General features: G+C 31.8%; 1 protein-coding gene across 1 annotated transcript in view; it reads left to right on the top strand.

The window, feature by feature from the left end:
• The first annotated feature begins 228 nt into the window (after positions 1-228).
• LOC149728705 (AP-1 complex subunit beta-1-like) overlaps positions 229-15,698 on the top strand; it is a 41,914-nt gene continuing 26,444 nt past the window's right edge. Inside the window, exons 1-18 of the mRNA XM_089888282.1 lie at positions 229-927; positions 1,272-1,407; positions 2,007-2,120; positions 2,575-2,706; positions 2,956-3,152; positions 3,956-4,022; positions 4,599-4,753; positions 4,914-5,034; positions 5,407-5,502; positions 6,251-6,366; positions 6,740-6,905; positions 7,593-7,691; positions 8,147-8,224; positions 8,858-9,039; positions 9,318-9,375; positions 9,748-9,879; positions 10,551-10,712; positions 12,339-12,484. Of these exons, the coding sequence (XP_089744408.1) occupies positions 785-927; positions 1,272-1,407; positions 2,007-2,120; positions 2,575-2,706; positions 2,956-3,152; positions 3,956-4,022; positions 4,599-4,753; positions 4,914-5,034; positions 5,407-5,502; positions 6,251-6,366; positions 6,740-6,905; positions 7,593-7,691; positions 8,147-8,224; positions 8,858-9,039; positions 9,318-9,375; positions 9,748-9,879; positions 10,551-10,712; positions 12,339-12,484 (2,300 nt within the window). The 5' untranslated portion in view covers positions 229-784. The remainder of the gene's footprint in view (positions 928-1,271; positions 1,408-2,006; positions 2,121-2,574; positions 2,707-2,955; positions 3,153-3,955; positions 4,023-4,598; positions 4,754-4,913; positions 5,035-5,406; positions 5,503-6,250; positions 6,367-6,739; positions 6,906-7,592; positions 7,692-8,146; positions 8,225-8,857; positions 9,040-9,317; positions 9,376-9,747; positions 9,880-10,550; positions 10,713-12,338; positions 12,485-15,698) is intronic.

The following is a 15,698-nucleotide window of genomic DNA, read 5'->3' as shown; positions in this document are numbered from 1 at the left end:
AATGCAAGTTTTGCAAAAGCAATCACCCTGCTATCTCTGCTCCCCTTTGCAAAAGAAAAAACTGCGAGCGATACGAAAACAAGGGTCATGGGTCACGAGTTAAATTGTCACACATGACTAATCACTCAGTAAAGAATTTTGTTGAGATTCCGGTTTTGGTTTTTAAGGTTTGGATTGATTTTGAATGAATTAATTAAATGTAACTTTCTTTAACCTTGCGTGGCTGGAAAACGACAGTCGTTATAACACAGGTGTTCATACACCTCGTGCCAGCTTACGAGTTACCATGTATGTTACTTTGTGGGTGATTATTTTGGCCCATTTTGTTTGTAATACACGTTTTGATTGTAATAACCCATTTTGACAACTAATAAAGGCTTAAAAGTATGGTATTGCGTGTAGGTTTGCTTTTTATTTGCGTGTAAAGTAATGGTTTTTGTAAACGCATGTTATATAAGTCTACTATTCTTAACACGGCTTTAACAGTCATGCGTTATCTGACACTTTTTAAAGTAACTTTTAGTTTTACCCTTACGGTGTTTATTTGCTAATTGTCTTTGTTTTTTAGTTAATTTGTTCTTCGTTACTGTATTAGAAAAGGTAAATTAATGCATATTATGTAAAAAATTTAGACCTTGATTTTTTGCATGTTCATTATTTTACAAAAATTGATTTTTAACTTTTTTCCAGAAGTAATTTTTCGAGTTACAATTTTTTGTTTCATTTTTCCAGAAAATTATATATTTCGAATTACAAATTTATTTTTGTCAAGTCGAATTTCAACATGAGTGACTCAAGGTACTTTACAACGACCAAGAAAGGTGAAATCTTCGAACTGAAGGCGGATTTAAACAGCGACAAAAAAGAAAAAAAGAAGGAAGCTGTGAAAAAAGTCATTGCCAGTATGACAGTGGGAAAAGATGTGAGGTAAATGTGAAATGTTCGTTACAAGTTTATTTATTGGCTTTAGGAATGTCTTATTCATAAATTTGAAAATTTGTATCAATTAAAGACAATTATTACCAGTATTTCATATTTTGAAGGTCGCAGGCATTTGTTAAAATTTTGCATTTAAAATACATACATTTCCAAGCGTCAGTAAGAAATTAAATTTTTTGAGAGAATGCAGATTTGGTTCATTGTTTAATTAATTGGTGTTCTTGCAAAACTAGTATAATATGCCTAACCAATATAGTTACCATTTTAACTGGCTGATATTTAAAGTTACAGTTTTAGTTTGTTTGAAAATAAATTCCAATATGTTTTCACAGTGCTCTGTTCCCTGATGTTATCAACTGCATGCAAACGGACAACCTTGAATTGAAGAAGCTTGTGTATTTGTACCTCATGAATTATGCTAAGAGTCAACCAGATATGGCTATCATGGCTGTCAACACATTTGTGAAGGTGAAAAAGAAAATCTAATATTTATATATGTTTTAAATTGCTCTACTCTTACGGAAAATAGCGAAATAATTCTTATAGAAATTTGTGTATTGATTTGCGAAGATTTTTGGTAAACTGCTCTTTAAAAAAGTTCCTAAACTTAAGAAACAGCGAAAAAAAGTCTCTAAACAGCAGAAAATTTGTATTAAAAACATTGTTACACTATAACAACCAGTGAAGTTTGAAAGGATGTAGTTTTCTCTTTACGCACCAAATTTGGTGAAACTTAAATTCATAGAATAAAAGTAGAGTAGCCTACCTTTTATACTGAGGAAGACGGGGAAAGTTGGGCACACAAGCCTATCAGACAAATCTTGTCGGTTATAACTTATATTGTTCACTCATTAATGCAGTACAGAAAATTTTAGGGGGTGGCTGCCACCCTGCCACCCCAGGTTTGATGCCTATGATTAAATGGACAGAAAGACCATTAAAAGAAGTAATATCACAATATTTTAGCTTAGTAAAACTGGAAGTTTCATACAGTTTTTCTTTGTTTGTATAGCAACAGTAATAGCAAAGTGGTTGTTATTTTAATTGTATTGATTTTCAACCCACAGGACTGCGATGACCCTAATCCATTGATCCGAGCACTTGCTGTTAGGACCATGGGATGCATAAGAGTTGATAAAATAACAGAATATTTGTGTGAACCACTTAGAAAATGCCTTAAGGTGAAATATCTAGGCCACAAAAATTAACCATTCTGTTGCTTAATATATTGTAGATATACCTGATAAATCACAAACAAGCTTTTTATTTGACATTTTTGTTTGTTTATGTAAAATTTTCTTTGTTTCTTTTATTATTATCTACATAAATATTTCCATATTTTATGCAAAACTATTTTAAAATATCGAGTAAGTGTTATCCTTCTGGCTTTACTTATTTGTATAGACACCTAACAGGTAAATAAAAGATCTTTTAGATATAAAACGATGGTCTTACGTCTGATATCTATGAAGCAGGGTCAGATAACACAACAATAAAAAATATTTTACCACAAGAAATCTATTTTCAATAGCACAAGTAATCAAACACAAATTTTAAAATAAATTGTTAAAAAAAAATTTTTTTTGTTTATGCTTTCATAATTTTTTTCTAATTTAAAGTTTAAATATTGTATAGGACGAAGACCCTTATGTAAGAAAGACAGCAGCAGTTTGTGTTGCAAAGCTTTATGACATAAACAATCAGATGGTTGAAGAACAAGGTTTCCTTGATGCTTTGAAGGACCTGTTATCGGATTCCAACCCAATGGTACAATTTTTTATTCTTTTTTTTAATAACTAGTTCATTTTTGATTAATTATTTTTATATAGTAGGGTGTGGGAAGACGAGACACATAATATTCAAATATTCTCATCGTGTTTTAAACAATTAACAGCGGTCTATGGGAGTTGTAAGGATGCGGTTTTATAATTTTTTTAAATGTTCTTTGTTAACTGCCAAATGGGATAAGAAAATAGTTTTGTTTATAGATTCCTAACTCTTCCACACAAAACTCAGGTCGTGGCAAACGCTGTTGCTTCACTCTCGGAAATCGGAGAGAGCTCGACACGGGCAGCAGACCTGGTTAACTTCATGAACACACAAACAATCAATAAGCTGTTGACTGCTCTCAATGAATGCACGGAGTGGGGCCAGATATTTATACTTGATGCGCTTGCTAACTACAACCCAGAAGACACAAGAGAAGCACAAAGGTTCGTGGGAATCATAGATGTCACTTTTGTTAGATTTTTTAACAAAATCCGACGTGAAATTATTAAAACCTGGGGTGACATTAATAAAATTTAAAAAATCTGGGGTGGCATTGTTAAAATCTTAGGTAAAATTATTAAAAAAATTCTTGGCTGATATTATTAAAAAAATAAACAATCTGGGCTGACATTGATGATTAAAATCTTGGGTAAAATTATTAAAAAATTCTTGGGTAAAATTATTAAAAAATTCTTGGGTGACATTATTAAATTTTTTAAAAATCTGTGGTGACATTTATGTAAAATGCGTCAAACATATTGAACTTCATTGATTAATGTGTTGAATACTGTTTAACTTTAGGCCTGATTGTTGCTTGTTTGTATAGACAATTAACAGTAGGGTAAACGCTGTATTAAGGTGGCTGTACACAGTATCCGGCATGCGAATTTGCTTGCAAAGTTGTATACCAACCCATTACCGAGTTCCGCATGCGGCAGCGAAATCCGGACAAAACAGACGAATTCCGGATACTGTATAGCCACCTTTATTGTGCAAAACTGCATTACTTGCGGTAACATGCCAGCATTTCTTACTGAATCCCTATGTATAGTTAAGTGGTACACAAATATGGGTTCTATACTGGTAATGTGGCTATAATTGTACCCTACTTAACTGTTACAGGGAGTAGTCAAAACCAATCATATTTTTCATGGTTTTTCAGCCCTTTAATTTACAGCATACATAAAATTGCTATCTGTTTGCATTTTCTTTATTTATTCACTAAATGTATTTTCAACTTTTTTAGCATTTCTGAGAGAGTAACACCACGCCTCCAACATGCAAATTCTGCTGTTGTGCTTTCTGCTGTTAAAGTGAGTGTTTATTTACATTTTCCCAACATTTAGGTTTGTACCATTGATGTGTCTAGTATTTAACAAAGATGTGCTGTAATGTTATTTTTAATATGCCAATTCTGCCCATTGTTGTTGTAGAAATTTTTGGTAATTTTTTTGGCTGCATATTCAGGTGCCAATAAGAATGCTTTGCTGGCACTGGCAGACAATACGAAAAAAAAATTCATCCAAAGTTACATACATGGCAACTTGTAAGTGGGCAAGAATTCTGTAAAACAGGACAAAAAAACTGAACAGAATACCTGTATTATGGACAGAACACCTGTGTTATTATAGAAACCGAACACCTGTATTATAACGACTGTCCTTGCCCAAGCCACACATGATAAACAACAAGTTAAATTAATTAATTTATTTATTTATGAAACAGACCAAAAAAAAACAGAACAGAACATATGTATTATTATAGAAACAGAACACCTGTGTTATAACGACTTTCCTTGCCCAAGCCACACATGCTAAACAACAAGTTAAATTCATTCATTTGTTTATTCACTCAGATTATAATAATAAAAAACGTCATTCCTAACCTAGGTTTGCATGAAGTTGCTCGAACTGATGGATTCGGACAAAGATTATCAAGGCACCTTGTTGAAGAAGTTGGCTCCACCACTGGTGACTCTTCTATCTGCTGAACCAGAGATACAATATGTGGCGTTAAGGAATATAAATCTCATCGTGCAAAAACGGTATTTAAATAAATGAATGAATGTTTTGTAAAAATAAACCAAAAAGTATGACTGAAATATTTTTGTACAGTAAATTTTTTTATTGAACTTATTTTACTTATAAAATTGTATATTATATATATATAATGTTTTTTTATAAAATTTTCCGATTTTATTTTAGCCCAACAGTTTTAAAACACGAGATGAAAGTATTTTTCGTGAAATACAACGATCCAATTTATGTAAAACTTGAAAAACTTGACATCATGATTCGACTCGCTTCGCAATCTAATATTGCTCAGGTACAGTGATGCCATTGCAGTGTTGCGCGTAAAATTTTTACAGATTATTCTAAAAATTTTATACTTTAAATTTTACCAAAACTTTGAAATAAATTTTGTAGGACATTCGTTTTTAAACTAATTATTTTCTATTTCCTTTTTTTACATTAATTACTAATTATTTTCTATTTCAAAACATAAAGTAACAGTAACAGCTCAATATCCCTGTGTTTAAAATTTGGTCTACCCTAATCGATAGTATTTAAACTATTTATTTGAATTTAATATAAAAATTTTCAAAAAAAATATTAAAAACATTTTTATTTTTCAAAAAAAATTGTCAAAAAAAATATTGAAATTTTTTCATAATTTTTATTGCTGTTTTCATTTCAGGTTCTTGCCGAGCTAAAGGAATATGCGCAGGAGGTTGATGTTGATTTTGTTCGAAAATCTGTTCGTGCTATTGGCAGATGTGCAATCAAAGTTGAGGTAAATGAGCATACTTGTTTATATTGTAATGTATTTCCATAGTACTGTGCTCGGGGTTGCACTCTAAACTGTATCCCAGAGGTACAATACCTTAATCGTTATTATATTTCCTTGTCTGCTTGCATTATTTGACAGGGAGCATGAGTTGTAAGATCATATACTGATTCCGTGTGTGTATTAGGAGACACCCATGTTATAACCTAACAGCGAGCATGAGGTGTATGAATACATCATGTGTGTATGGTGTATTAGAATACACCCATGTTATAAATCGACAGTGAGCATGAGGTGTAGCCTGTGTAGGAAAACCCTTTGTGTGTCTGTTTCACTACAGAATCAGGGGTACAACAAATACACCATGTGTAGCGCATCAGGGGTACAAATGCACCATGTGTATCTTCTGTCATGTGTTTAAGAACAGGCCCACATGTGAAAACTCACATTGTTTAACTTAACAGTGAGTATGAGGTCTTTATATGGCATGGGTGTGTGGTTTATAAGAAAAAACGCTAGTATTGCAAGTTATAACCTGACAGTGAGAATGAGGTGTTTAAATTCACTATGTGTCTGGTGTATAAGAAGACCCCCATGGTATAAATAACCAAACAGTGAGCATGGGTTGTACAGATACACCATGAGTCTCTGCACTCTCTGGTGTAGGAAGGCACCCATATTTTAAAGTAGAGTATAAATATAATCAAACACATAATACACCGCATGCACATTCTAATAACCCTACTATACCCAGCAATCATCGGAGCGATGTGTGAGCACCCTACTTGATCTAATTCAAACCAAGGTCAACTATGTGGTACAAGAAGCCATTGTTGTGATCAAGGATATTTTCCGTAAATACCCAAACAAGTAAGTAAACAAAAGCAAAATACACAAGTGTGAATTATTAATTACACCTTTTTTAAGTAGTTTTCCCAACATGTATCGTACAAATTATTATAATTCTGTTTGTAAATTTACACATGCACAAAAAAAGGGCTTTTTTTATAAAGGCAATGACAGTCCGTTACAACATGGTTGTCTCATTTCAGTCACTTTCGCTTACAAGTTTTTTTTAATAACTAACAATCTGGACAACCAATAAGTGACCACTGGGTTGGAAAAAAGTATTAATTTTAACCCAAAACAGTGGTAGCACCGAGTCTTGACCCGGTACCCTTTAATTTAGATGCAATCACTTTACCCCTAAACCTCACACTTACCCATGTCCTACCTTCCCCAGATACGAAAGCATTATCGCCAACCTGTGTGAAAACCTGGACACTCTTGATGAGCCAGAGGCCCGCGCATCTATGATATGGATAGTGGGGGAATATGCAGAGAGAATCGACAATGCTGACGAGTTGCTTGAAAGTTTCCTGGAAGGTTTCCATGATGAAAATACACAGGTAAAATGATTACGAATTAAGGGGTTTCATTTTTGGTTAATATTGAGAATCGTTTTGAAGATTACTTGTTTCATATAGCTGGAAAATGTGTTAAAGTTTTTTAGGGGGGCAGATGTGTAAAAAATCATTTCAATTTTTGGGCTAATGTGTATAAATATTTTTTTGTGTAGATTTTACCACTTCATATTAAAAAAAAAGAATTCTTAAATCCAAATTGTCTTTTATTTATGTGTATGTTATAACTAATAGGTCAACTCCGCCCTGTGTCTCAGGTCTCATAGCATGTAACAGTGTAGCATCTTCCATATGAATAAAATGTTCTATTCTATTTTATGTGGGCGAGGTCCCGTAGCGTGGCACGCCATGGGTCCAGGATTTAGGCCAGGATTTGCCCATTACCCCAAAACCCAGGGTGCTACCACATAGACCTCGCCAGTTAGGATGTGTAGAATATGTTAATATTGGGGTAATTTTTTTCTGGCATAAATTACAGTTACCCATGCATGCCTTGCTGCCGCCCCTCACCCATTCTATCCTATGTGGGTAAGGGCCCGCGGCGTGGCATGCCATGGGTCATAGGCTTTAGACCAGGGTTGGCCCATTACCCCAAACCACCTATATGGAATATATTATTATTATTATTAACATAGCATTAGTACACATAGTATATTGCTTTTTTTCATACAGGTTCAGCTCCAATTATTGACAGCCATTGTGAAACTTTTCTTAAAGAAGCCAACTGAAACCCAAGAACTTGTTCAATCTGTACTTAGTCTGGCTACACAGGTAAAAAATTGCTAATTTCAAATAAATATATATATATATATATATATATATATATATATTAAATTTGTATACGCTTCTGTAGTTTTTTTGATTAAAGTAATTTGGACAAAAACTCTTATTCGATGTAAATACATTAAATTTTCTTTCTTTTTTACAGATTACAGTGTTATCGGTAGCAGCTACCCGTATATAGTTGGGTGGGGGAAGATGGGACACATTTTTATTCTATTTTCTCTACCCATTTGTAGTAAACAAAGAACATTCAAAGAATTATAAAACCATATCCTCAAGACTCCCATAGACCGTTGTTAATTGTTTAAAACACGATCAGGCTATTTGAATTTTATGTGCTCAAAGTGTTCCATTTTCTCCCACCCTACTATATACAGTATTGTGTGCCTACCCCAGCAATATATCTAATATATCAATATTTTTTATATATTTTTTTATCACAGGACAGCGACAACCCTGACTTGCGAGACAGAGGGTATATTTACTGGAGACTTCTCTCTACAGACCCTGCAGCTGCTAAGGTAGAATTAATCCATGGTTACTGAATTACTCTTGTTACTGTCCACTGTCCTGCCCTAATTTTCCCCACAAATTTTAGTATTTTTAGATATATATATATCTGTTTTTAAAAAATATTTTTTTTGGAAAATCTTTTTTTACTAAAATAAGCAAGAGGGTCACAGTGTCAGAAAACGGCAAAATTAAGTTCTGAAATAGAAAATATGTATGAATAGATGGCACTTACTTATTTATTCATTTACATTCATTACAACACTGATCCATGTTTTCATACACCTTGTATGTAACTTTCTTGGTGATTATATTTTTCCCTGTATGGGTAATAATTTGGACAAGCCATTAGTGACAACTGATTGGTGGAAATACAGTTAAGTGTCTTGCCCTAGACACATACACAACAATGGTAGCAGCATTGAGCATTGAACCCGGCACCCTTTACTCACAATTCAATCGCTTAACCACTGAGCCACAGTCCTAAATCACCCAAAGTAACATACATGGTAACTCGTAAGCTGGCACAGGTGTATATAAAAACAGTACACCCGTGGAATAACGACTGTCATTTTCCAGCCACGCGAGGATAAAGCAATCTACATTCATTCATTCAATAACTATAACTGACAAACTATTTTCAGGACGTAGTTCTTGCTGAAAAGCCTCTGATTTCCGAAGAGACCGACCTGATTGAGCCCACCCTTCTAGATGAGTTGATATGTCATATAGCATCACTTGCTTCTGTATATCATAAACCACCAAGCTCATTTATTGAGGGCGAACGTGGCGTAGCAGCCATGCGCAAGTCACTTCATAAAGCAATGTAAGTTTTTAACTTTAAATAAATTTCAAAACTTTGGCTGTAAGTTATAGCCACGAAACACGTAGAATGCTATTTCTTCGTACTTTCCCCAATATTTATTGAATATTTCGGAAAAACTGTGAGTCACGGCCCCTTACCCTAGCTACGCCACTGTTACAGTGTAGGAAATATCAAATATTTTATAAAAGTTGTGGTGTTACACAACTGCCTGATTTTAATAACAATGCTTTTTATTTTTATATTATTTATATTAATTTTTATTGTATTTCTATATTTAGGACCCCAGAAGGTGGCGCTGTGGAGGCAGATGTGGCTTCACCCACCCAAGCACCCCAGGTATTATTTTTAACAGTTGTTGATAAACGATAAAACGTCGTTAAACTGACAATTCGTTACTGTAAACGTAAAATTGTGAAAATTAGTTGCAAAACTTTCATGTTAGAGTTCCTATTTTATAATGGTCACGCCTTTTATCCAAAACATTATTTCTTTCTATTTTATTAAAAAGCGTGTTTTAACAACTGTTTTTTTTACCGTTACTACCCGTCTTTTCGCTTTTATAAACTCTCCTGTTTTTCTATACTGGACAGAAGAGACGAAATAAATTTTATTTCATCTTTTTTTGCAATTTTTTTGTTGTCGATTTTTTTCCTATTTTTGTATTTTATTCCATTTTTTTGTTGCAACAGTTATAATTTGTTTTCAAAGGTTATTCCTGCCCAAGACGCGATGGTCAGTGACCTGCTTGGGTTAGACCTGGGCCCCGCTATCGTACAAACCCCAATGGCTGCCCCGATCGCTTCCAACCCCATGGACCAACTTGGGGGGCTTGACTACCTGGTGGGTGACGTTTATTTATCAATTTATATTATTTAGGGTGTGGTGGGGAAGATGGGACACCATTTCATCCTATATCCTCGTCTTATCTGGTAGTAAACAAAGATCGTTCAAAAATTTATAAAAGCCTATGGTCATGTCTTCCATAAACCGTTGTTAACTGTTTAAAACACGATCAAGATATTTAGATATTATGTACTAAAGGTGTTCCATCTTTCCCAACTCTAATATATATATACGTTATACTTTCGTTATATTGTATCGGTGTAATATTATTTAATTTTGAGTTTTATTCGCCAAACATTAGAAACCTTATTGATTAATTTTAACGGCAGAATATAAAAAAATAGTTTTTTTTTTATTCTTTTTTAATTGTTTAAATCACTTTACAGCATAGATAAGTATCCAAAAAACTGTTTTTATCTATATTTCATTTCTTTAACATACTATCTTTTAGCACAAGAAACACAAAAAACAGATTTTAACACTATATTAACTAATTATAAACAAAAAAAATGTTATTACTTATATTTCAACACACCAATTTTTTAGCAAAATAATTAAAAAGCGGTTTTTAACACTATATTCAACTAACAACTTTTAACACAAAAATAAAACAGCAATATTAGACTGTTTTAATCCAAACTTTCCTAACATACTATTTTTTCTTTTAGATGGGTGGGCCCACCCCAATGATGGGGGGTCCAGCCCCAGGAGCCCCAATGGCGAACCCCATGACCAACCCCATGGGGGCACCACCAGCGCAAGGTATGGACAATTCACTTCTGGGTTTAGATTTTTCGCAGCCCGGAGGGTCCTATGCAGCTCCCAAGCAGGTTAGAAAAAGAAATATGTCCAAAAAACAAAACAATTTTTGTTTTATGTCAATTTTAAGGTAAAAGCAGGTTAGGATTAAAATTATGTTTAAAATATAGAAAAAAAAAGGATTTTTTGATTTATTTTTTTGGGGTAAAATATTCCCCTTTTTAAAAGTTGCTGTTTTTCGATGGAAATATATTAAAAAATGCTTTTGGTGCGAAAAGTGCAAAATTATCTATGTATATATATATATATATATATATATATAGATACAATCATACAAAGACTTTAATGGTTAAATGCAGAGAACGCAGTGTAGTTAACAAACAGTTCTGCCCATTCTGTCACACAAATATCAAAATATAAATATTGAGATAATTTTTTTTTTAAATCAGGTCCCTTAAATTATACCTTGAATTTAAAACAACACATTTTTTAAAAACCCCAATCTTAACTTGAATTTCAAGTATGCGATTTTGACCCCTTATTCTCAAAATAACTCTTGTATCTTCACACTGAATTAGCCGAAAGTTTTTAATTTCCTACAAAAGCCGCATGTTTAGCCACAAGCCACGTGTTTTGCCTCAAGTAACCTTTTTTTACCCTCAAGCTATTTTTTAAAAGTTACGCTCGGTTTTCTCCCACTTCATGTTTCATTACCGGCATTTATTAAATAAACAAAGCTGGGTAAAAGTTATTAATTCATTGCATGATATTTTTAATGGTATGTGTTGAAAAATTAATTTTTTTTACATTTTTTAAACTTTTTGCCAAAGTTAAAAAATTATGTTTGCCCATTGTAGTAAATTTTTTATTCGAAAAAAGCATGATTTTTTCCAAATATATATATAATTTAAATTTCCATATATATATATATAAATGGAAAATATATAAATAATAATTGTTTTTAGTCTTTTTCCAAAAAGCGATAAAATTGTGATACAAAAATGACAAAATTGTGTTACAAATTTTGGTACAATTTTTAAAAATATATAAATATAAAATATTATAATAATAAAGTTTAAAAATCCAAGTGAATTTTTTTCTTCATTTTTGCATCTCAAATATTGTCCATTTTTGCCAAGAGCGTTTTGCATTGTATATTTTGTTTGTTGTGGTCGCATTTATAACGCATTTGTACAAATGTTCTGAGTATCCTTAGGCAATTATTTCTGAATTTCCATTTCTTAACCCCTTACTTCTACCTAGGCTTGTATTACATTGCATTTTAAAGTTGAAAGTTTAATTTGTAGTTAAAATAAAATAATGTACTTAAAATGCATTTTTTCTGTGTAGTAATTAATTGTTTAACTGAAATAAGTACGCTAATATAAAAACTATTTCCACAAAATGTTTTTATGACTAAATTTAACCTGAAAAATGCATTAATATTTAAAATTAACAAAAAAGAAACGCGCGAATAATTCAATGATTTATTTGCACAGTTTATTTCCGCACTTTAACTTTCCCATAGCAATTCATAAATTTGCCCTATGCCACAGTGAATTTCTTGATCTATATATAAAACCTTTTTCTGCTTCCACTAAATGTGCCACGCACTTTACCTTTTCCATTTAAACTACATTAATTTGCCATGTGCCATCGTGAATTTCGTGATCTATATATAAATCCTTTTCCCTCAGATCTGGCTTGCTGCAACTGCTGCCAAAGGTTTGGAACTCAAAGGAACTTTCCAACGAAGACAGAAAGAAATCTTCATGGACCTCACTTTCACCAACAGAGCCATGCAGCCAATGACTGGATTTGCAATTCAATTTAACAAGAACAGGTTAGTGAGTCTGGAAGTTAAAAGTAAAAATTAAAAAAAAATCTGAAAAGATAAAAAAATCTAAAAAGATAAAAAAAATGTGTTTTTTACACAAACTTTTTAAATTACGCGAGCTTTTCTTGCATAAAAATGGTGAAGTTTTTAGTTTAAAAACTCGCTTTTGTTTGCTACTGATATAAGATTAGGTATTTACTCCATTTTTAGTGAATTTTTAATAAATTGCTTTTGAAGATCAGTATTTTTATTAGTAGTAACTCCGCCCAATTTTGTGGTATATAAAATGCAACAAAATACCCATATTTTCTAATCGTGTTTTTAACAAATTAAAACGATTTTTTAAAGTCATGAGGATATGGTTGTTTAATTCTGTAAATATATCTACTTTACCCTACAGTAATACTGCCTTTGATAAAAAACATGTCTGTAGTTTCATTTAAACTTTGTTTGCTATTGTTTACAATGAGTTCCTTAATGAATTCGCATGTACGCCAAATTTGCGAATCTAATTTCTTGAAAGCACGTTGAACGTGTATTGCTTTGTACACGTACTTGTCAATTGTTTAGGCTTATCTAGTCATGGGCAAGGACAGTTTAGAATATCTTAAAATTTTTGGAAAAAAAAATTAAAAAAAAAATTAGCAAAATTGAGAAAAGCATGTTTTAGGTGTATTGGTTTGTGCACGTATGTTTTAATTGTTTAGGCTTATCTGATTATGGGCGTTTGGCACCACCATGCACTACAAAGACATTTAAACTCGCAGTTTGTGGTTTTGAGTTGTAAATATATTTGCAGATAAACGTGTTGGTTAGGTTTTATTGGTTAACCGACATACTTTTAGTTTATAAATATGTTGAAACTAGTTTTAAGCCATAGGATATTTAATTAATTTGAGAACTTTTTTAGATGCACACCCTTTTTGGGTTAAAGGCTATGCAAAATTTGTATTTATTTTTTTGTTCGCCTTTTAAGGATGTACACCATTTAAAATGCTTTTTTTAAAGCTTAAACAATTTTAAGTTTTTTATTTTATTAGAATTGTTTAATTTAACTGTAATTGTTCAGTTTTGTGTTCAGTCTTTTTGGCCATTTTTTAGCTTGTACACTATATTTATTTAAGTTAAATGCTTTTTAGAAAGTTTTAATTTGTAACTTTTTAGAATTGTTTAATTTACTGTAATTGTTCGGTTGTTTTTAATTTTTGACTGCTTTGGTTTTTGTAAATTAGTTCTAAGTCAGTTACCACACACTTACGCTTGCATAGGAACTTAAATACCAAGCCAAAGCACCGGTATATACTTATCTCTTGTAGAACCAATTTCCGACTGTCTGTTGTCCCCACCCTACCATTAAATGTAAACCAGTAATAATATGAACACCTTTACTTTCATGCCACCAAATTTTGGTCGCAATTTTTTCTCGAAAATGATATTTCGCATCAAATTTTGGTCACAATTCTCTCAAAAACAACATTTGCTATCAAATTTTGGTCACAAATTTTCTCAAGAATGATATTTTTGTAAAAGTGTCCTATTATTTAGTAGGAAGTGTCGCATACCGAAACTGTGTTGGAATTCATAAAGCATGGTTTTGTAATTAATTAGTATCTCTAGCTGTTTAATAATGTATGTTATCCAGTTTTAACCTGGTTAAACCAGTTTTTAGGTTGACATTTATAGTAAGGTGGGGAAAGATGTAACGCCTGTTCATTCTGTTGTCTCGTCCCATTTGGAAGTAAAAAAAGAACATTTAAAAAATTAGAAAACCTAATCCCTACGACTCCGATAGACCGTTGTTAATTGTTTAAAACTTGATCAGGATATTTGAATATTATGTGCTAAAGGTGTTTCATCTTCCCCCACCCTACTATAACTATGTGAAAAACAATCTGATATACAGACTATGTTTTAAAAAATCTTGCTTTATAGTAACATGCCTGTGGTTTTTAAGTAACTGTTAAACACAGTAATTTGACCTATGTTTTATGTACCTAATATATATATATATATATATATATATACCTATTTTTTCAAATATTTAAACTTTATAAATTTCTTGCCTATGTTTAGATACATTGCAGAAAAACTTGACATACCACTTATTAAAATGCCGGAGTCTCGATTTTAAAAGGTCATTCATAATAATCACTTTAAATTTTGCCCACTGTAATTATAATAAAGCATCATGAATCATCAGATCTAATTATAAAAGTAAAAATCCTCAGAATTGGGCTATTTTAAGTGGTTTTATAACTCAGCTTTGATTCCTAGTACAGTCAGTGACATTTTAACTACCTCGCCCTTAAATATTATGATTATGAATCACAGAATATATATTTAATTCTTTAACTATTTCATGTCTGACGTCTGAAATTGCATATATTTCGGCTGCAATTTTTGTGTTTAAATAACTGTTTACTTCCTAAAAGTAAAAACTGTATTGGAAATTGGAAATATTTTTTATTTTAATTTTGCCATATAATTATTGGGTGTCTGCGCCTGAAATTGCAAAAATATTTTGACTGCTATTTTTGTGTTTAAATAACTGTTTAATCTCTTTGATTTACCAATTAACATTCAAAAATGTATTAGAAATTGTTAAGATTTATTATTTCAATTTTGCCAACCAATTCACCAAGTGTATGCTTTCTGAAATTTATTTGGCAACTGTTATTTTTGTTTAAAATATTTCAGTTGTTATTTTTGTGCTTAAAAACCTGTTTAATCTCCTAGGCTTACTTATAAAAGTGCAAAACTGTAATAGAAACAAAAATTGTTAAAAACTGTAAAGGCCTATATTGAAAATTGTAAATAAAAAATTTACATATAAATATTGAAAATTTGTAAAGTAAATTAGGACTGTTTTGTTGAGTTGTGATAAAACATAGTTTTAATTAACGAATAGCCTTGGGTTAAAAGAAATGTTAAAAAAATTTCTTTTTGCATTTTTGTTGTGAGCGTTCTGCAATGGTAATCACCTATTCTGTATGTGCGACAAAAAATCCCAAAATTTCCCTATTCGTGACTTTTTGTTCCGAAAGTCATTTAGTTCTGTATTGAATACACAATGTTGGTTTTGGATAAAGTTTATATTTACCCACAGAACATGTTTTAAGCTCTAAGTTTCATCTATGCTACAATATATAGTTTCTCGTAAATAGACCTTGTGGTCAGGTATTTCCAGATTTTAATTTTTGATAATTTATTTGGCATTTAA

The sequence above is a fragment of the Ciona robusta genome, chromosome 11 (assembly GCF_009617815.1).
Source record: "Ciona robusta chromosome 11, ASM961781v2".
NCBI classification, from domain to species: domain Eukaryota; kingdom Metazoa; phylum Chordata; class Ascidiacea; order Phlebobranchia; family Cionidae; genus Ciona; species Ciona robusta.
The sequence above is the reverse complement of the archived record's forward strand: the minus strand, read 5'-3'. Positions and strand labels throughout refer to the sequence as shown.